At 39.1% G+C, this 20,618-nt stretch overlaps 3 protein-coding genes across 4 annotated transcripts; 2 read left to right on the forward strand and 1 right to left on the reverse strand.

The window, feature by feature from the left end:
* Positions 1-3,730: 3,730 nt before the first annotated feature.
* Positions 3,731-4,513, forward strand: LOC130729968 (uncharacterized). The gene has a single exon (XM_057581827.1). It carries the CDS (start codon positions 3,731-3,733, stop codon positions 4,511-4,513), a length of 783 nt encoding a protein of 260 aa, XP_057437810.1.
* Positions 4,514-12,209: 7,696 nt separating this feature from the next.
* LOC130734116 (uncharacterized) lies at positions 12,210-13,775 on the forward strand. Its single transcript, XM_057586420.1, has one exon. The coding sequence runs from the start codon at positions 12,352-12,354 to the stop codon at positions 13,483-13,485; it is 1,134 nt and encodes a 377-aa protein (XP_057442403.1). The 5' UTR covers positions 12,210-12,351; the 3' UTR covers positions 13,486-13,775.
* A 1,712-nt stretch (positions 13,776-15,487) lies between these two features.
* On the reverse strand, positions 15,488-20,191 carry LOC130734117 (glycine-rich domain-containing protein 1-like). 2 transcript variants are annotated; one of them, XM_057586421.1, is made up of 9 exons: positions 19,994-20,191; positions 19,571-19,786; positions 18,904-19,021; positions 18,527-18,784; positions 17,509-17,967; positions 16,887-17,419; positions 16,427-16,622; positions 16,158-16,310; positions 15,488-16,062 (listed from the first exon to the last, which is right to left on the reverse strand). In XM_057586421.1, the coding sequence occupies exons 2-9, from the start codon at positions 19,726-19,728 to the stop codon at positions 15,955-15,957; spliced, it is 1,983 nt and encodes a 660-aa protein (XP_057442404.1). In that variant the 5' UTR covers positions 19,729-19,786; positions 19,994-20,191; the 3' UTR covers positions 15,488-15,954. The 2 variants fall into 2 exon arrangements, with proteins under 2 accessions (XP_057442404.1, XP_057442405.1); XM_057586422.1 differs by having other exon boundaries at positions 19,951-20,191.
* Between the last annotated feature and the right edge of the window lie 427 nt (positions 20,192-20,618).

Genomic DNA, 20,618 nt, shown 5'->3' on the forward strand with positions numbered 1-20,618 from the left:
TGATTAAATTCTCCACTAATTTTTGGCCACTAGAGACAAATTAAACGTCTTGAAGTCACGGAAACCAAGACCCCCATCACACTTGTGCCTGCAAAAATTGCTCCACTTTGTCCAATGAAGACCTTTACGGGAAGCATCACCTCCCCAAAAGAAACGAGTTATCATCCCATCAATCTATGCACATAATTTATCAGGCAGAAAACATGACATAACATAAGATGGAATCGCCTGAGCTACGGATTTGATCAGAACCTCTCGTCTGGCACGGGAGAGGAACCTCTCTTTCCCAACCCTTAAGCTTTTTCCAAACTCTATCTTTAACAAAATTAAATATTTGAGATTTCGACTTACCAATGATAGTGGGAATTCCCAAATACTTATCAAAACTCTCTCCATTGCCTTTACTCGCAATAGCTGTTTAAGCTCATGGAAACTATTATCTGGCACATTTCGGCTAACAGAGAGCATCGACTTGTCAAGATTAATAACTTATCCCGAAGCCCTTTCATAAGTTGTTAGAATGTCAGACATACATTCTGCCTCCTCAATCGTGGCTCTGGCGAACAAGATACTATCGTCTGCAAAAAGCAAATATGAGAGATAACATGTGCCTTTTGGGCTATCTTAATACCATGCAGAGAACCTGCAACAATCTCTTTCTGAATCAGAGCAGAAAAAACCTCACCACAAAGGATGAACAAATAAGGGGAGAGGGGATCTCCCTGCCTTAAGCCTCTGTGAGGCACAAAAGATGGCTTAGGGTTACCATTTAGCATAATTGAAAATTGAACAGATGATACTCAATCCATAATCAAATTCACCCAAAACATTGGGAAACCCATCTGCTGGAGCACACAGCTCATAAAAGACCATTCAACTCGGTCATAGGCTTTTGACGTATCAAGTTTCAAAGCCATCATGTCATTCCGGTCAGTAATTTTCTTCTTCATGTAATGAAAGCACTCAAATGCCATGAGGGCATTGTCTGTAATTCAGACGACCTGGAACAAAAGCACTTTGAGTGTTACATATCAAATCAGGCAAAATAATTTTCAATCTATTTGCAATTGTTTTTGTTATAATCTTATACAAAACATTACACGTGCTAATTGGCCTAAACTGCATAGCATGATCAGGCTTCTTAACCTTTGGAATTAAAACCAAAAGACTGTCATTTAGAGTACCTGGTGAAATGTTTCCATGAATGACCTGTAAGATAAAATTAGCAACATCATCTCCAATAAGATTCCAATGTCTCTAATAAAACAGAGCAGGAAAACCATCCACACCTCGCGCCTTAGTCAGATGCATCTGAAAAAGAGCCTCCTCAACCTCCTCACGCGTGAAAGGATCAGCCAACACTTCTAAGTGCGTCCGGGAGACTTTGTTTGCCACTAAGGCCGCAACTTCCTGTACACCCGTAGGAGAGGAACTAGAAAATAACTTAGAAAAATAATCACCAAGAACTCTACCTATATTTGGGTCATCCACAAACTCTCTGCCTCCATCATCCCTGATTTTCTCAATCATGTTCCTTTTCCTTCTCTGCGTAGCCTTCTGGTGAAAGAACCTGGTATTTTTATCGCCATGCCTCAACCAATTCACCCTGGACCTCTGGCTCCACCAAATCTCTTGCTGTAAGTAAACCATCAAGCACTCCTTCTACTTATTTGGATTGTTGCACAACTTGTGCCGTTTGAACCTGTCTTTGAAGCTGTTGAAGAAGGGCCTCAGTATCTGAAATCTTTTTTAGGATATCCCCAAACTTTTCACGCCCCCACTCCGTCAGGGAAGAGCCCACCATACTCAGCTTTGAGGATAAAGAGGATCCCCCACCCCATGCCTCAGTCACAACTTTCATACACTCCTCATCTTGGAGCCACAATTCCTCAAAACGAAACATATTTGTACGCCGCAACTCTTTCCGCATGCCCTTAGAACCACAAGCAATCAGCAAAGGATTATGATCAGCACCGTACCTGGGCAAATAGGTGACAGCCGAAACTGGCCACAAAGCATCCCAAGCATCATTAACCAAAGCATAATTCAATCTCTCCTCAATTGTATCCGATTGTGATATCATATTAGACCACGTGAACTTGTAACTTGAAAAATCAACATCATGAAGACCACAATTAGTACAAGTCGACATTGCTACCTGGAGATGATCAAGATTTGGGGGGTCCCCTCCAACTTATCAGTCGGGGACAAGATGTCATTGAAGTCACCAAAGCAGATCCATGGTACCTCCCTCTCCTAAGGAAAATGAGATTGAACTAAACTCCAAGTGTGGACTTTGTTCCGACCCTCCGGAAAACCAAACACTGCAAGCATCTGCATTGGAGTGTCATAATTGGGGTGCACCAAGGAAGACATATTGGTTGGGTAGGGGGAGGTTCAGGGATCGATTCCTGGCAGGAGCAATTTATCTTTCCGATGAAATAGTCTTATTTATTTATTTATATATCAATAATGATTCATTTACAATTCAATTTCTCTTGTACCTCATTACCTCATTTTTATTTTATTTTTCCTTCTTATCTCTTTGTATATCCTGTCACATATCATGTCACTCACTTACTCTCATCCCTTCATATATAAATATATCATCTCTCTATTATACTAAACAACTTACATAATCTACTAAATTTCTCATTTTTTTCTTTCTACTTATCTTCTTTGCTCTCTCTCTTCTCTCTTTCTTACTTTCTCTTCTAAATCAAATCTATTTATTTTATTTTTAAATAGATATATTTATTTATATCTTATACATTTTTTTTAGATAGGAAAATGTTAGTGGTTAGTTGTTAGTAAGTTAGAAAATTCCTTCAAATGTCTCATCCATGATTCGAATATCTTATATATAATTATCCTATCATTATTGAACACAAAATAGAAGATAAAAAATCTTCACAACAAACAACACAAGATATAAGATAGAATAACAAAACAAGATAAAAGATATTTATCCTATCATTATCCTACCCTTATTTAATCCTTCTATTGACTCCAAACGAGCCCGAAAATCAAATGTTGTGTGTCAAACTGCCATCGCCATGCATGTATCTGAGATTTGACACAATAGTGTTTTTTTTTTGAAAATGACACAATATTATTTATTCATTTGTTTTTGAAAGCCATAGAGATAAATTTATATCTTATATAATTTTCTAAAGGGTTAAATATGTAAGATAAAAGATAAAATATTTAATATCTCGGGATTAAAGATTTTGGCGCCCCAGATTTTTTGAAATGACTTTATTTATTTTTATCTTATATCACTATCTTATCCTACCATTAACAAACGCTTGTATAAAAAAAAACCATTAACAAACTCAAGATAAATCATTAACAAACTCTAGATAGAAGATAGATTAACTAACGTAAGATTTTTTGAAATTTACTAACGTAAGATAAAACTCATAAAAGTATCCAAGCCCCACCCTCTGTTATTTTACCATTCATTCTTTCGACTCCAAATTTCGCTTGAAATGATTTTATTTATTTAGTTAGTTAGTTATATCTTATATAACTATCTTATCCTATCATTAACGAACTCTTTTACCAAAAAGGCCAAAAATCATAGCAAACTTGAGATAGAAGATAGAGTAAGTGAATAACGTAAGGTAAAACTATAAAAGTATCCAACCCTCCACACTCTGTTATTTTACCATTCTTTTGAGTTGGCTCCAAAGTCCAAACCATGATTCCCGAATTCTCCGTCATCACAATGGAGAACAACCACCACTCCTCCTTCTACAAACCTCCTCCCTCCGCCTGCAAGGTCACACTCATGTGCAGCTACGGCGGCAAATTCCACCCCCGCCACCACGACAACCTCATCACCTACGTCGAAGGTGAACACAAAATCCTCTGCGTCGAGCGCTTCATCAAGCTCTCCGCCTTGGTCGCCAAGCTCACTTCCCTCACCGGCGGAACTGACTTCTCCGTCAAGTACCAACTCCCCGACGATGATCTCGACAACCTTGTCTCCGTCATCAACGACGAGGACCTCCATCACATGATGGTCGAGTACGATCGCCTCTCTCGCCGCACTTCACCAAAACCCGCGAGATTGAGGCTCTTCCTCTTCCCCTTCAACAACAACAACAGCGACGGCGCTTCTTCCTGTTCTTGCTCCTCTTCTGCTCCTTCTACCACCACCACCGAATTGAAATTGAAGCAGCGGTTCGAGGAAGCTTCTGCTCCTCCCGCTCCGCTTCCTCCGCCGCCGTCGGCAAATCCAGATTTTCTGTTTGGATTGGATGATGCGGCGGCAGTTTCGGAATGTGGGAACGAAGCAGTTAGGGAGCAACAGATTCAGGAATGGAGCGAGCAGTTGCTTCACCGGAAAAACGATGATGCGGCGGCGCCGTCGATCACACATGCAACTACGCCGAGAACTGACCCGGATCCGGTTTACCTCATTCAAACACCGTGTGGGATGTACCAGGCCTATCAGCCCGTGATTGGACCGGAGGGTCAGCCGGTTTATTTCAATCTATGTTATTGATCGATCAGCAATTGTTTGTGCTGTTCTGTTTTACCTTTGTATACATTATACATTATTATTGCCGGTATAGCTTGTCCTGGCTTTTTGAGACAAGGTTAATTTGTCACATACACGACATTTTGTAGAGCCTGTTTGCTCCTTTATGTGAAATTACAATAAGGAATACAATTATTTATTTATGTTCATACAATTTCACTCCAATTGTCCAACACTTTTGAGATAATATGTCATAATAAATAAGCAAGGAGAAAATACAAGGAAAAAAGGGAGATTTAATTGAATTGTAAGATATGATTTAGTGTGAACTAATGTTCTTAAGCGGAATTTTCCAACTATATGACGAGATATTGACCATAGCTGAAAGCTCATGACAAATATTTAATAACATGTGAAAATATCACAACCCAATTTAATTAAGTGCAAGTTTTGAAGTTGTATGTTTGTGGAATTAATAAATGGACTTTACACTTTCATAAGCTACTAAGAAAGAAAGGGGACCAAGCAAAGATATGCTCGCAAAAACCCTTGTAGTTTATACATGTCATAGTCATACAATGAGGGTGGCCCTTTTGGCCATTTGGGATTTTGGGTACATGATTTGGGGAGTAAGGTAGGTGAATTATTGAGTAATGATATATACACACCTCATATGTTATACACTTCATTTTCACCTATTTTTATTTCTATCTCTCTCCTCTTATCATCTATCATATCTTATACTTTCTCTCTCTTATTTTTTCTTTTCTTCCTATCTCTCTCATCCTCCACCTCTTTCCACCTCAAAGATGAAGTGTGGACAAATAATTATCCGTGAATTATAGGCTAGAATAAATTGTTCTCAAATAGACTAATATATAGACTAACAAGGTATAAATTATGTGTCAAGCTGAATGTTGCAGCCAATAAAGGGTCAGTGCCTTTTATGGAACAGTGGCCTCTCTTGGGAATTTTCCAGAGTAACATCAGCCAATATTATTCCTTATATCTTTTCTGTAGCTTCATTTTATAGTGCTATAGTCCCACTCACTTCACACTTTGATTAATATTATCGCAGGCAATACTAGCCACTCTTCCATGATCTGTTCATTGAATTTTCTAAAGTTGTTTTTCAAGAAGAACAAAATTAGAAACAATTTGAACGATAAGTTTTGTAAAGAAGAAAGGTATGTAAGTTGAAAACTAGAAATAATAATAAAATTTAGATGTTTTAGGATTTTAATTTTAAAATTTGAAAATAAGAGCAATATTTTGAAACAGTTTATATTTTTTGGTTGTTGTTTTTAAAAGGGTTAATGGTCAAATTGGTCCCTGTAGTTATAGTGACTTTTGATTTTAGTCCCTCCCCGAAAAAAACTTGCCGATATCTTCCTGCAGTTGCAAACATTTTAGTTTTAATCCTCACTGGAGGGCGGAGCTCCGACGAGCATGCCTAGTGGCGGGCTAGAGCTGACGTGGTATTATCCATGTCATTTTTAAATAAATTTTAATTTTCAAATATATAATTAATAAATTAATTAATTAAAAATTATTAATTAAAAACCAAAGTAAAAAAACCTTAATCACTCAACTAAATCACTCAGAAATTGTCCAAAAATTCATGGAACCTCCTCCCCCAATCCCTCACCCCAGGTAATCTACATCTTCACCATATCAAACCCAGAAATCAACCCACACAGCCACTTTTGAACCATTTTTCCAGGCAACATCAACACAACCCAAACCCAGCACCCTCATCTCTGCCCAGACCTCACATCCCTCTTCCCTCGCCTTCAACTTCAGCCACCACAAAAACCTCAACGCAGCTCCAACCCCAACCTTCAAATCCAAACCCAGAAACTCAGAAATCAAACCACCGTCCAACCACCTTCAACTCTGAAAAACCAATCGACCCACTCCACCAAAGCCCCAACCAGCGACCACTGCAAAACCAAATCCCAATGCCCTTCCCTTCTTTCAATCTACTCCTATCTGCTTCGCTTAACAAAATGAAGAAAATGGAGGAAGAAAGAATATGGAAGATCTGAGAGGAATTCGTGGAGGAGATTGGCGCGATGGAGATTGGAGGCGTCAGAGATCTTGTTGGTGGCAGAGAACGGCGAGTCTCATATGGTCGATGTGTGCAACGGCGGCGGTGAAGACCTGCTGCTAGGACAATATGACGAAGAGGGATCGACGACGGAGGGGTTTCTGCTTCGCTGCTAGGGATGAGAAGGTGGTGTGGTGGCTGAATCAACTTCACGCCTTCCCTTGCCATTTCAGCCACCGAACCCATGACTTCCCTCATTCTTGATCTCGCCTTTCTCTATCGCACAACCAGTTTCGCCAATTTTGGGGATTTTGTGGATTTTGGAAGTTTAGGGATTTTGTGGGTTGTGTTTTGGGTTGTTTTGGTGGTTGTGGGATTTGCTCTGAAATCAGGTTTCTAGAGGTGGAGGATGAAGGTGATCTGAAGATGAAGAAAGATTGTCTTGGGAAAAAACAAAGAAAACAAATCAAGAAGATACGTTGAATTCTGGCACTGAAGTGGAGGCTGGGGCGAAAAAGTTTCTTATTCCATTACCTGAACGACCATCATCTGATCATTAGATTTGACACCCCAACCATTAGAAATGTCACCCCACTTACGGAAACTCAGTTTCCGAAGCACTTTTTTACTCAAAAGTGTGGTTTTTTACTCAAAAGTGTGGTGTTAGATGTATTTTGAACTAAAAATCACGAATTAATTTCGGAATCTAAGATTCCGAAATAATTCGGAACTTGAAAATCCGAAAATTAGGGGTGTGAAATCTAATGGTTGGGGTGGCAAATCTAGCTCCATCATCTTGATGGAAAATCAAATTGGGTTCTGTTAACTAACTGGTGAATTTTGAACAACATGAATACCTTTTTTTTTAGGCTTAAATACTCTATAGGTCCCTGAAATTGTGCCCCGTACGAAAATAAGTCCCTGAAAAACAAATTCCGATTCCGGATCCCTGAAATTGTTTTTTTAATCAGAATAAGTCCCTACCCATGTTATGTGCTTATGTGGCTCTTATTTTGCACAATCATCATTTCCATGTGGATTTTTTAATTTTCTTTTGTTACACATGTGTTAATCAATTATAATTAACAAATAAATCTTAAAATTAAACCCTAAATCAATTAATTCCTAATCCCTAATCCCAAACAAATAAATCAGAAGAAAACAAATTATTATTCACTATGTAATTCTTATTCATCTTCATCATGAATTAATTTTCATCTTCATCATCTTCATCACCTTCAACCTCTTCATCTTCATCATTCATCCACCCCCACCCTCAACCCCACTGCAAAAACCTCATCGCAACCCACCCCCAACCACCAAAATCCCAAAAACCAACCCCCACCCCCAAAAACCCAGAAATCTAGTTTCTCCCTCTCCCCCTGCATCTCCCCTAATCCAGAAACCCAACAATCCAACAACACCAGCCCCCTCTCTCCCTTCATCCACAACCAACATGAACACCAACAACAACATGAAAATCAACCCACAGCCAACCCACAACCTTCACCAACAGCAACAACAATGTAACAAAACCCACAATGAGAGTGAGAAGAAAAAGCTGCGATAACCCAACTCTATGAAGCTAGAAAGATCAGGACCCAGAAATCGATCTAGAACCAACCCCCACCCCCAAAAACCCAGAATCGAACTAGAACACGAAAGAGGCGAAGTAGAAGAGATTGAGACAGGAGACAAAGGGCCAGTGGCACCACCGAGCCACCACCGCACATATTGGCGGCCGCCGTCGCGAAGAAGCTAGGGGTTCTCAAACCTGAAGCTCCCTTCCTTCACCTTCTACCTCTGCTTCTCTTTCTCCTTCTTCGACTTTCCTTTCCTTCTCTTAGGTTGAGTTCTGATTATATTAGATTTGGGAATTTAGGGATTTATGATTAGTGGGTTTAATTAGATTTAGGTTAATTAGGTAAATAATTTTTTATATTTAAATTTAATAGTGTTTTTATCCCATGTGTATTTAAAAATAAAAGAAAAAGCCACGTGTAAATATTGAGTCAGCAAAAAATATGCCAGATAGGCTTAAACCACGAGCAGGGACTTATTCTGATTAAAAAAACAATTTCAGGGATCTGGAATCGGAAAAAAAAATTTCAGAGACTTATTTTCGTACGGGGCACAATTTCAGGGACCCTTAGAGTATTTAAGCCTTTTTTTTACAGTAAAAAGAACATGAATACCTAAAAGTAATTGTTAGCATGATATATATTCCATCTTGATTCTGGACAATGTGATTTTTTGTATGACCAATTGGGGAAAAGGAGTAAATGATGGTTTGTGGGTCTTAATTGTGATCAAAGTTTTTTTAATTTTTTTTGTAATTTATAATTATTAATTATTATCCATGTCAAATGACATGGATAATACCACGTCAGCTCTAGCCTGCCACTAGGCATTCTCGCCGGAGCTCCGCCCTCCGGTGAGAATTAAAACCAAAATGTTTGCAATTGCAGGGAGATATCGGCAGGTTTTTTCCGGGGAGGGACTAAAATCAAAAGTCACTACAACTACAGGGACCAATTTGGCCATTAACCCTTTTTAAAAACTAAAACTATTTTACAAAATACTGTTGATTGGGATTAACGGTTTGGACTTGGAGAATTAACATCATAAGTTGTTATACATGTGCAAATATGCGGTTTTGATGTAAAAAAAAAAATATTATAGTAGTTTAATTTATGCTTTCTTTTTCTGTACAACATATTTATATGATGATAAAAAAAAATTGAATGGGATTTTTTTTTTGGTCAAAGGTTCATCGGATTAAGGCATAAGCCAAGCCAAACGACACTTACAAGCAAAGGGTATCAAACCCTAGAAAGGAGCACATACAACATAGCACACACATACTCATTACGGAACAGGCTAGCATGCTCTAACACACTTGGATCAGTAAAATCCAAACTACACAGATCAAAGACTAAACAAACCACAACAAACACACTTAATCTCTAACCAAACTTAATCTGCTACTCTCAAAGCGAAAACCTAATCTTATGATTTTTATGTCGCTTTTAGCCAGGCCGACTCTGCCGGTACCGCAGATCAACTGCATCTGCTTCAAGACTTTCATCACCACAGGGTGCTCATGAGGCACCACCACAAGAGCAGAGAAGAGCAGAGGGCAAGCCAGGGAGTGAGATGAGTGCGCAGCGAAACAGGACCAAGGGGGGACGGTGGCCCACGGCCGCGGGCAGAGATCACAGACGGTGGCTGGTGGCTGACGGCCGGAGGTTGCAGATCTGGTCTGGCGAAGCCAAGGGCCGGAGATCTGATGAAAGGGGAGGAGAAAAAGGTAGGATCCTTGGTCCCTGACGGCGAGTTTGATTGTGGTCACAGATCTGGTAGTGTTTGAGAAGAGGACGATGGTGGCAGTGGAAGGATAGTGGTGGTGGTGATGAGAGGAGGACGGTGGTGGTGGTGATGACCAAAAGCAAGAAGAAAGCAAAATAAACCCACTTATTTGGGTAATAAACCACCTAATGTGGTAGAAACTCACCTGATGTGGGAGAACACCTAACCAAGTAGGAGGAGAGTCTCCCTAATGGAGAAGGAGAGCCCTCAAAGGGGGAGGAGCCCCCAAGGGGGTGGCGGCACAGCTAGCACAAAGAGAAACCCTAGCAGAGCTTTTTTTCTTCGGTCAAAATTATAAAATAAAAACATAGATTGAGTAAGTTATATTTTTGAAAACAAATATTTATATTTTTTTTGTAAAAGAGGCAAGAAGATACAATCCTTTTGAAAGTGAGTGTAAAGACCCAATAAAAAAAAGAGGACAGCCCAATAAAACAAAAAGCCCAGCCTAGCAACCCAAAATACCAAGGAAACCTACAAAATATTAAATATTTTACATGATGATAAGTAATATAAAATAAATATTATAAATTAATATAATATATATACATATAAATGTCTCAGTTAATTAAATGAATAAAAATATTAAATTAAATATTAAATATTTATAATAGTAACTATATTTTAATAATATAATAAATATCTTTGTCAAATATATTGTAAATTAACACACCAAAATTATATTTCGAATTAAATTTTATTATTTATAAGCTAAGGATAAAAATATCATTTTATACAAAAGTAATTTTCTCTCTTCTCTCATTCAAAAATAAAAATAAAATCTTCTCTCTTCTCTTTCGGTTATCAATTTACAGTTTTAATCTTCTATGTTTCTCATTTTGCTTATCTTCTTTCTTTTTTTCGTTCCTTCGGAAAATTACAAGCAGAGAAGGGGGGACTAAGGGATGCCTAACGCATCTCTCAGAAGAATCAACTCAAGATCACCCGGGGGTGATTCAAAAAAATTTCTACCTGTAACCAAGCAAGAGCCTCCATGATTGGCAAGAAAGTCCGCTGCTCCATTGCACTCTCGAGGAGACCGCTGAAGATGAATATCCCAGCCACGGTTGATCATGTTCTTAATATCACCAAGCAAGGGCAGAAACTGGATAGCTTGCCCATCGTCGAGGACACTAAGGAGCTCTGCGCAGTCGATTTCAATCTCTAGCTTCCTAAGTCCACGCACCCAAGCCAACTCGAGACCCATGAGGAGACCATGCGCCTCAGCCACCAAAGCATTACCACCCCAAGCACCCTATGATACACCACAAATCCAGGTCGCATGTTCATCACAAAGGATTGCGCCCCAAACCCATTCTATTATCCTTGAAGCTGCCATAGGTATTCAACTTGATAAAACCCGCTTGAGGCTTCTTCCACACATTTGCCAGGTGATCAAGCAAGGAGACATCTCATCTGACCCAATACGGATAAAAGCATCATGCTCATGGCAAATTCCTCTCTCCAAGCAATATCCAAAGACCAGGGTTGATGCTCAAAAACCATGTTGTTAAGCCATTTTCAAGTCCCCCACAAACAGGCTATGAATTTAACACCATTCGGACCACGAGCTTGAGAAAGGATCCAGTCATGGAGCACCGGAGTCTGGAAGTTGAGCCAAGTATACGCACCCATGCGACGCCAGAGCTCTCGGGAGTGAGGACAATCGCGCAAGCAGTGCAAACTATCTTCCATCGCCGTCGAGCATCTTGTTCACGCAGGGGAAGTCGCCGACTTACAAGAATAACGCTTCTCATTGGTTCTCTCCTAAATCTAGCAAATTCTTAAATTTGTTTCAAAAACAAAATAAGTTGCCTTAAATGTATTTATTTATTTTTTTTGGAAAAGATTTATTTATGTATATCTTATATAATCATCCCATCATTATTGAACACAAGATAGAAGATATTAACAACAAACAACACAAGATAGAAGATTGTTTTGTATGTCAAAAAAAAATTTATTGTTTTGAAAGAATATAGAATAACAAACAAAAATAAGATAAAAGTAAGAGTTTAATTTCTATGCACACTGCCAAACAATAGATTTTAAGAATATGAGAAAATTTCTCTTTTTATTTCATTTCATTAATTAATGAGATAAATCCTTAAAATCTGATTGGTCGAGAATACATATCTTTTGCTCTAAAAGGAATCTCACCCTTATTAATTTAATCCTTGTATTGACTCCAAACGAGCCCAAAAATCGAATGTTGTCAAACTGTCAAGCATGTATCTGAGATCTGACACAATTTGGGCCTACTAGGCTACTACCCCACCACCACCCCTCTCACTCTCATCACTCATAAAAGTAAAACAAACACCACACTCTTCTTCTCCACTCTTCCATTTTTCTCTCTAGTAAACAACCACACTCCACTCCCGCTCAAAATTCTCCATCAAAACCCTAATTCCCAAAAATCCCCAATTCCATTTCACCAACAATGGAGAACAACAACAACAACTACTCTTCCCACCCCAATTCTCGCGATTCCTCTCCTCGCTCCCGCTCCGATGTGATCGACACCACCACCAACAATGACACCAACAACCACCACCACTCCTCCTTCGACGAACCCCCACCTCCTCCTCCCTCCGCCGCCGCATGCAAGGTCAAGCTCATGTGCAGCTACGGCGGCAAAATCCAGCCCCGCCCCCACGACAACAACCTCACCTACGTCTCCGGCGACACCAAGATCCTCGCCGTCGACCGCTTCATCAAGCTCCCCGCCTTCATCGCCAAGCTCACTTCCCTCACCAATTCCTCCGATTTCTGCCTCAAGTACCAACTCCCCGGCGAGGATCTCGACGCGCTTGTCTCCGTCACCAACGACGAGGACCTCGATCACATGATGGTCGAGTACGATCGCCTCTCCCGTGCCTCACCGCGACCCGCGAGGTTGCGCCTCTTCCTCTTCCCCCTCAACAACAGCACCAACAACAGCTCTTCCTTCTCTTACTCCTCCTCCGCTCCCACCACCGCCGAACCGAAACCGCAGTGGTTCGTCGAAGCTCTGAACTCCGTTCAGGTTCAGAATCGTGAAGCTTCTCCTCCTCCTGCTCCGCTGCCTCCGCTTCCTCCGCCGGCGGCGAATCCGGATTTTTTGTTTGGATTGGATAACGCGCATCCCGTGGCTCCGAAGCCGGCCGACCTCCCGGATAACGCGGCGGCGGTTACGGAATGTGGGCCCGAGGCAGTTAGGGAAACGGAAATTCAGGAGCTTAGCAAAAACGAGCAATTGGTGGTTCAACGGAAAAAGGATGACGTGGCGGCGCCGTTGATCACACATGCAACTGCACAGGTGCATTCCGGTCCGGTTCAGTTTCATGGGAATGGGTACCCGTTGGTGCTTTCCGGACCGGGAGCCGACCCGGGCCCGGTTTACCTCATTCAAACACCGTCTGGGATGTACCAGGCCGTTCGGCCCGTGACTGGACCGGCGGGTCAGCCGATTTATTTCATTCAAACTCCGCAGCCGGTTCCCGAGCGTGGCTACTCGCAGATTACGTACGTGCCTGAGGGGTCAGCTTTGCGGCGGCAGGCCACGGCGGCGCCTGGCGGTGATGGCTGGAATTGAAGGTGGCTGCGGCGCATGGAGGTTGTTGTTAAGAATTCATTTGCTGCTGTGTCTGCGTGATGATTGTGGATATAATTTTTCTATATTGGATTTGGGGTGAACATTGTTTCATGTGCATAGGTGCATATTTTGAAAGGATTTAGTTGGGAATTGTTGTTAAGAGTGTAACTAGTTTTTAATTACTGGTAGTAGATATTGCTTTACATCAGTGATTGTTTGCCTCCTTAATGCTTGCCAGAATCGTTGTTTGGTTCCAGCTATGTATGTTAGCAATTGTTTGTGCTTTGTTTTATGGGTCTAGCTTGTCCAGGCTTTTTGACGCAAGGTTTGTCTCATTGCCTGCCATTTTTTACGCAATAGTATGGCCAACCCATTATAGGGATACGAGCTTTTGTAGAGTGTGTTTGGTGCTTTTATGTCCAGAGTTTCATAGTTTTTGTTAAGGAGAATTACACAGTGCAGGTTTTGAACTGTGCTTTGTGTTAAAGGAATTTACACTTTCTTAAGCTACTAAGAAAAAAATAGGGGACAAAGCATAGGTGGGCTTGAAAAAACCCTTTACTGTACACGTGTCATACAATGAGGGTGGCACTGCCATCCTGACTGAATGAGATTTGTCCATTTGGGATTTTGGGCACATAATTTGGTGAGTAAAGTATGTAAATTATAGGCTAAGATCAATTGTTCTCAAATAAACTAATATATAGACTGACAGGGTATAAATTATGTTTCAAGCTGAAACAGAATAAACAAAAGGTTGCAGCCCATTAAGGGTCAGTGGCTTTTATGGAACAGATTGGCCTATCCTGGGAATTTACACTTTGATTACTGTAATTGGGAAAGTTGGAGAGAACAAATGAATAATCAAAAGAAGATCATAATAAGTTAGTTGAAAACTGGATTCTTCAGGGCACGGCACTAAAATGAGAATCCTCTTGCCTAAGCTGAACTCTTTCTCTAGTTATGGAATTGTCAAGAACCAATTAACTCAATGTTGTTGAGTAAATGACACATAAATGATTATATTTCTAACACGTTTCTTTACGCAGATGTTCACTTAGGCTTAAAGTGTGAGCAATGCATGCGCTGAAATTCAACTTCTTTTTTTTTACTAGAAGAATTAGGGGATGCAAGGATTGAATTCTTGATAACTTAGTCATAGAGGCTATGATATCATGTTAAGAACCAATTAACCCAAAAGCTTGAGCTGTTGGGTAAATAATACATTGAATAATTATATTTAACATGTCATCAAATCCCACAGGTGTTGAGAACAATGAAATAGGAGATGAAGTCAAGCTATTCAAAGACCACTCCAATACACACACAGACAGACACAGGAGATGTAGATAACTATTCTATATTAGAGTGATAAAAGTAAACGTTTGTTATTAGATTAGTGAACATAATTGCTCAGTCAAATAGCAAGGAATGATTTTATACATCCATGAAAGAATCTTGAAAGTTAGTAAACAAAGATAGAAAGGAATTATTTGATGCACTCTATTGCAATTGTGGCAACCAGACATTTCAGCGATTAAACTTTTGTCACTATGACACTATGAGAGCTAACCGTTGGCTCCCTGTGTACAAAGACATCAATATCAATTATCAAGGTCTTCTTGAAGTTCAACAACATAGCGGATTTTCTTCTTTTCCTTAACATACTATTTGTCAGAGATCCAAAAGAAAAAAAACATCAAGGACAGTAAAGGAAGGCACAAGGGAAAGATCCGAAGTCTAAGCATTTCATACTTATAAGCCTTAAATTCGCGATGAACCCTCCTCAGTTCTACAATTCTCAGAGCAACCCACACGTACAATAGCATTGAAAGAGAAAATGTGTGAAAATAATATCGCATCAGAAAATGAGGTGTGAATGTAATGTTAGATCAAAATAGCAAAATATATGATCAAAATAGCACAAGACGGAGGTGTCCTATTAGGCTGGCCACGTCCGTCTTCGGCAAATGAAATCATAATATTTGGGTAGATAACTAAGTGAGTAAGGTAGGCAATTATAGCCTAATCAAATTTTTGTTTCTTGTCAAGGAAGAATAGGTTAAGGGTTAAGCCCAAGTGCATTTACAAATCAAGGGTATCCAAACCCTGAAGAGATCAATAGCGAAGTACCACAAATGCTCAATAGAATTCCAACTTGCTTGCTCTAAATCACTAAACTAAATTTAAAACCAAAATGGAAGAAAAGAAAAAAAAAAACTATCACCGCCAACATGTAGCTCGAATTGTTCTCAAATAAACTAACATATAGGCTGAGCCTGACATGGTGCAGTCAACTATGTCAAGCTGAAACTGAATACAAAAATGTTGCAGCCCATGAAGAGACAGTGGCTTTTATGGACCAGCAGAATTCCTGGGAATCTTTCTAGAGTTAAGGAACATATGTACATAACATTTGTCAAGATTCCACATTTGTATTTTCCGCGCGCAGCTTCTTTTATTTTCTTTTTAAGCTTTAGTCTCATTCACTCTCACACTTTGATTGCTGTAATCAGGAAAGTTGGAGAGAACAAATGCAGATACTATCGCAGGCAATACTAGCCACTCTTCACTGATCTGTTCATCAAATTTTAGAACAGTCACAAACAGGTAAAGTTTGATTGAGTGGAAGTGATCAAGATGCAATGCCTTTTTTTCAAAAGATAAAATACCTCTAGAAATCCATATGCCAAATCCATCAAAGCGACTGCTTTTCCATAAGGATCTTTCTGAGAGAATTCTACTGCCGTCATGAAGCAGCTTTCCTCTACATTTCCATAGTATCTAGTTTCAAACTCCAATTTCCTACCTGGAAAAATAATCACCTGCAAAAGAGCATAAACACATAAGAGTTAGAACTTCGGATTAACATAAAATATTGAACCTCAAATGGATGCATCTCTTGCACAAATTCTATGTCTACTATGAAGAGGAAGGAAACCTTCCGAGTGCCTGTGAGCTCAAAATAATGTTTATCTTCATCAGGGGTCTTCTTTATCTGTAACATCCAGCCAGAGTTCATGATAGACCACATTGTTCCCTTTAACTCTGCAAGAAGATGTGTTTCACCAGATGCAGTCCTTCCAATCACTTCTTCATTGATATTTTGGTTCCTTATCTTCTCACTTGCCAAGTTCCTATTAGGACAAAAACAGAAAGGCAACATCAAAACTTAATGCCTAATTCTAACATGTGCAATTGGAATATCAATAATGTATCCTTCCTATGTTAAGAATGGTCTATCGGAATGAGAAGTAGCTAGCAGGATGTAAGAAAAGCTCATTCTCACAAGTCACGACACGATGGTGATAGAACCACCTTCTTAATCTATATATCATGTGGTAAAACATGAACCCCTGGTTCAACATTCTTAAACTGCTAATCAACTCAGTTTATCTTACCTTGTTTGGATGTTGATGACCTCATTGCCAGCATCATCTACAATATTTGTCCAATTGCTTACTTGCCGGAACTTTCTGGGAAGCATGAAGGAAAAATAACGTCCCATGAATGGACTTGTGGAAATCATGTGCAACACATATGGTGCTGGAAATGGAGGGGTTAAAGAGAAACCAATGCGGATACTAATCGGTTTTGACCATTTGACGGTGGATTCCAAATCTAACCACATCTCTGTTGGCAGTTTAGATGCCACATTTTGCATATCCTCCAAATTGATCGAAGTTTTTCCCAATACTTTCGCCGGCCTCACTAATCCGAAGTTGAAACTTGGGTGGTAAATAAGTTCAAAGACCAGCTCTCCACTACTTTCACATTGGAAAACAGCAACTTGTTTCCTTTTCGACACTGATGAAATGCTTAATTGTTTCTTGGCATTGAAAATTATATCTTCTTGTTTCTTGTTGAAGGATACAACTAGCTTGCCCTTATTCTCAATTGGTAAGTCTCTCACATCAACAATCTCAAGCATCACCTGCACAAGAATCATGAACTCAAGAAGTTACAATACAACTGTGGATGTCCAAAAAAAGAACATTGGGACAAGTTACAATTTGGGACTACCTCCACAAGCATTTTCTGTGGAAACTGCTGAATCAGATTTTGGTTTGTATTGGATGAAGCTGAAATATTGTGCATTGCATCTATTTTGTACTTATCCACAGTAAGAGGAGATGGAGGGTGACCTCTGTGCATTGCTCCTGCTTTCCAGTATCTTGAACCAAATGTCTCTTCCCACTGTGTTGTGGTTTCAGAAAAGCCAACATCCAGCTTTTGTCCCTTGGTCCGATCAGAATCTGTGTCATCATGTTCTAATACTTTGCCCATAATTGCCACTAGATCTTCACAGTAAGAAGCAGGGTGCAATTGGTGAGAGTGCCAAATGAGATCAATGTCATAAGTTGGAACACAGAAGCAGTTTATAGACCTCTCTATGTTCCTCTTGATCAAGTGCAGAAAACCCTTGTATCGGGCCACGGCTCCTTCTAGAAACACATCGTCATTCCAGTAAGGTCTGGAAACCTGTCATATAATATCAGCATCCAACATTACCACATGTAGATATTCTACATAGGTCAAGATGAACACTTATCTAAGTTTTAAACTAATTAAAGGATAAACATAAGTTCATAGGTTTTGAGCCATTTTATTGATAGAGCAGACATGAATACAATCATATTTTTATTGGTTTTACTCCAAGTTAAGGTCTAATATTGATTACTGATTAAGATGTCCTTATAAAGAGTAGAGCAGTCCTAACCCCTAAACTAGCTTTTGAGGTAGAGTTAGACCTAACCCAATTCTAAAATGATATCAGAGTCTATCATATCCTAGATCTATTTATTGGCTCACTCTGGTAAATGGACCATCCACAGATGTCCAGTCCGGTAAACTTCATGTCCTAAATGTCCAGCCTTACTTATAAAGGGCAGAGCAATTCTCACCCCTGAAACTATCTTTTAGATCGAGTTAAGTCTAATTAAAATTCTAAGAATCTGACATTAGCAATTTTGTTTATGATATAGTTTGAAGATAGGTCTTAAAAAGACATGGCATTCTGAATTTCTTAAATAGTAAATACCTGGTAGAACAAAGTAGTTTGTCTTTTGACAGCTGAAATCAGATCATAGCTGGTGGTATTTTCAGTGGCTCCCAATAAACTTTCACCAAAATCAAGCACTGAGTCATTGGTCAGATCAAGTTCATATGGCTCACTTGGATACATTGTCTCCCAGATTTTTTCAGTTCCTTTTTTGCTGGTTCCTTGAATTGAAGACACCACATTCAAATTGTCAAGTATTCTCCCATACAGTTCCATGCAGTCATTCTTGTAGCGCACCTGACAAATAAGTACACAGAGATTGAAGGTTAATTCCACAACTGCTACAAAAATTATGGAATCACTAATTAAAAAATAATAATTGTGACTTCTGATTTCAATGCTCAAGTGAAGTGTACCGGATTAAGCCTATGACAGTGCCAAATCCATTCACAATCAAGAGGCACAAGCAAAGGGTCTTCTGTCAAAGGTGACTCAGCATCTTTGGCTAGTAGAGGAAGCCAACAGAATTTGTACCTACATTGATCAACAAAAGCATGCATAAACACAAATAAATAACTATAAAATAAATCTTATGGAATAAAAAAATGATAAGTGGTACTAATTAATTTTGCAGGAAGTGAACAAATTGGCGTGTTTTTATAGGATTTTCTCTTGGAATCAATTAAAGTAGAGGGGCTATGGATCCCTTTTGACTGAACCTATTGTCTTATTAAGCCATGTTTCTTCTGCAGTTAATTTTTGTAATTTGCAAACCCTAAATAGCATGAAGGAGACCAAAACCCTCCGATTTTAGAAGGTACCAAAGCAATGCCCAACCCACCGCGTACTCTTACGCATTCCCAGTATTCCTACTCCCTTTAATAATAACTTCTTCATACCAAAAAGAAATGCAATTGCAAATCAATCCTATTAACTTTCACAATAATTTATCAATCCCACCTTCTTTGACTCTTCCATACTAACTTTCTTCTCATCAAATAGTGGTATTGTTTGAAATAAAGGTGAACTTACACACATCCTAGGATTATAGTTATAACTTTGTAAGAGTATCTATCTACATACCTGTAAATGGCTCTGTGTAAAACAGGGCCATCATAAAGACAGCGATTCCTATCAATCTCTGCAAGAAACAGAAGCTGCTGTTTTGCGGTACCTATGAGGTCCTTACTCAAGACAAGATTCTGGGCTTCAACCCACTCAAACTCTTGTTTTGTCTTCATTATTGCTGCCTCGTACCTTCTTCTAGTTGAGAATGAAGAAGAAACCCCTTTAGAAATCCTGAAGAGCAATCAAGAAAAGTGAATGAATCACAACCCATCACAGGTTATTCATAACAAAAGCATGCAATATCCATCAAGTGGTTGAAAGGGATAATTAATTTTATGATTAATGCTAATCCACATGATCTAAATAAAAAATCTAATATCATGATCATAACTAACTCTGCATAACTCTGTAGGAAACAATTGATCAGCTCAGTGATACCTAACAAAAAATTTGGATAAACTTAGCCACCAGGGTTCTGTTTAAGTGTTGAGTTTCATGAGTTTCCCTTCTTATTTCCTTGTCTTGCTGTATCAAGTATCAACCGCCATGTTAGAACTTAGAAGTTAGAACATATAAAAAAGTCTAAATTGAAAACTTGAAACTGCATATGCAACGCGTATACTCTTTGTCATGGATTAGATTAGATCACATATTTGAAAAATATAAACTAAAGTATGTTCTGGTTATATATTGACTTAGTCTTCTATCGAAACTTCCTATATTATGATGGCCTAGGTATATGTATTGGGTTGTTGGTTTTTATAGTTATATTTGTTGACTTTTATTTGGTCAAAGGTTGAGTTGTTGACTGATGAAGGTTTTTTTTTAGATAAGCTTGACTGATGAGGGTATACATTTTTCAATATTTTTATGTAAGTAGATTTGACTACATCTTCGTTCAAAAAAAAAAAAAAACCACATCACCAATAAAATCAAAATAAATTGCGTACCCTGGATCTTCACCCTTCAATCATTTATGTCTCCTAACTCTTACTACTTCAGCTTACAAAAGTACAAAGAAATCAACGCATACATAGTTGATAGTTGTAAGCTTGAAACTTGT

This window comes from Lotus japonicus, chromosome 1 (assembly GCF_012489685.1).
Source record: "Lotus japonicus ecotype B-129 chromosome 1, LjGifu_v1.2".
Taxonomy (NCBI): Eukaryota; Viridiplantae; Streptophyta; class Magnoliopsida; order Fabales; family Fabaceae; genus Lotus; species Lotus japonicus.

Coding starts and splice junctions, on each gene's coding strand:
- LOC130729968 (XM_057581827.1), top strand. CDS start 3,731: ATGGAGAACAACCACCACTCCTCCTTCTACAAACCTCCTCCCTCCGCC.
- LOC130734116 (XM_057586420.1), top strand. CDS start 12,352: ATGGAGAACAACAACAACAACTACTCTTCCCACCCCAATTCTCGCGAT.
- LOC130734117 (XM_057586421.1), bottom strand. CDS start 19,728: ATGAAGACAAAACAAGAGTTTGAGTGGGTTGAAGCCCAGAATCTTGTC. Junction 17,420..17,508: donor CACAGAAAATGCTTGTGGAG/GTAGTCCCAAAT, acceptor ATTCTTGTGCAG/GTGATGCTTGAGATTGTTGA. Junction 16,063..16,157: donor TGGCATATGGATTTCTAGAG/GTATTTTATCTT, acceptor TTTGATGAACAG/ATCAGTGAAGAGTGGCTAGT.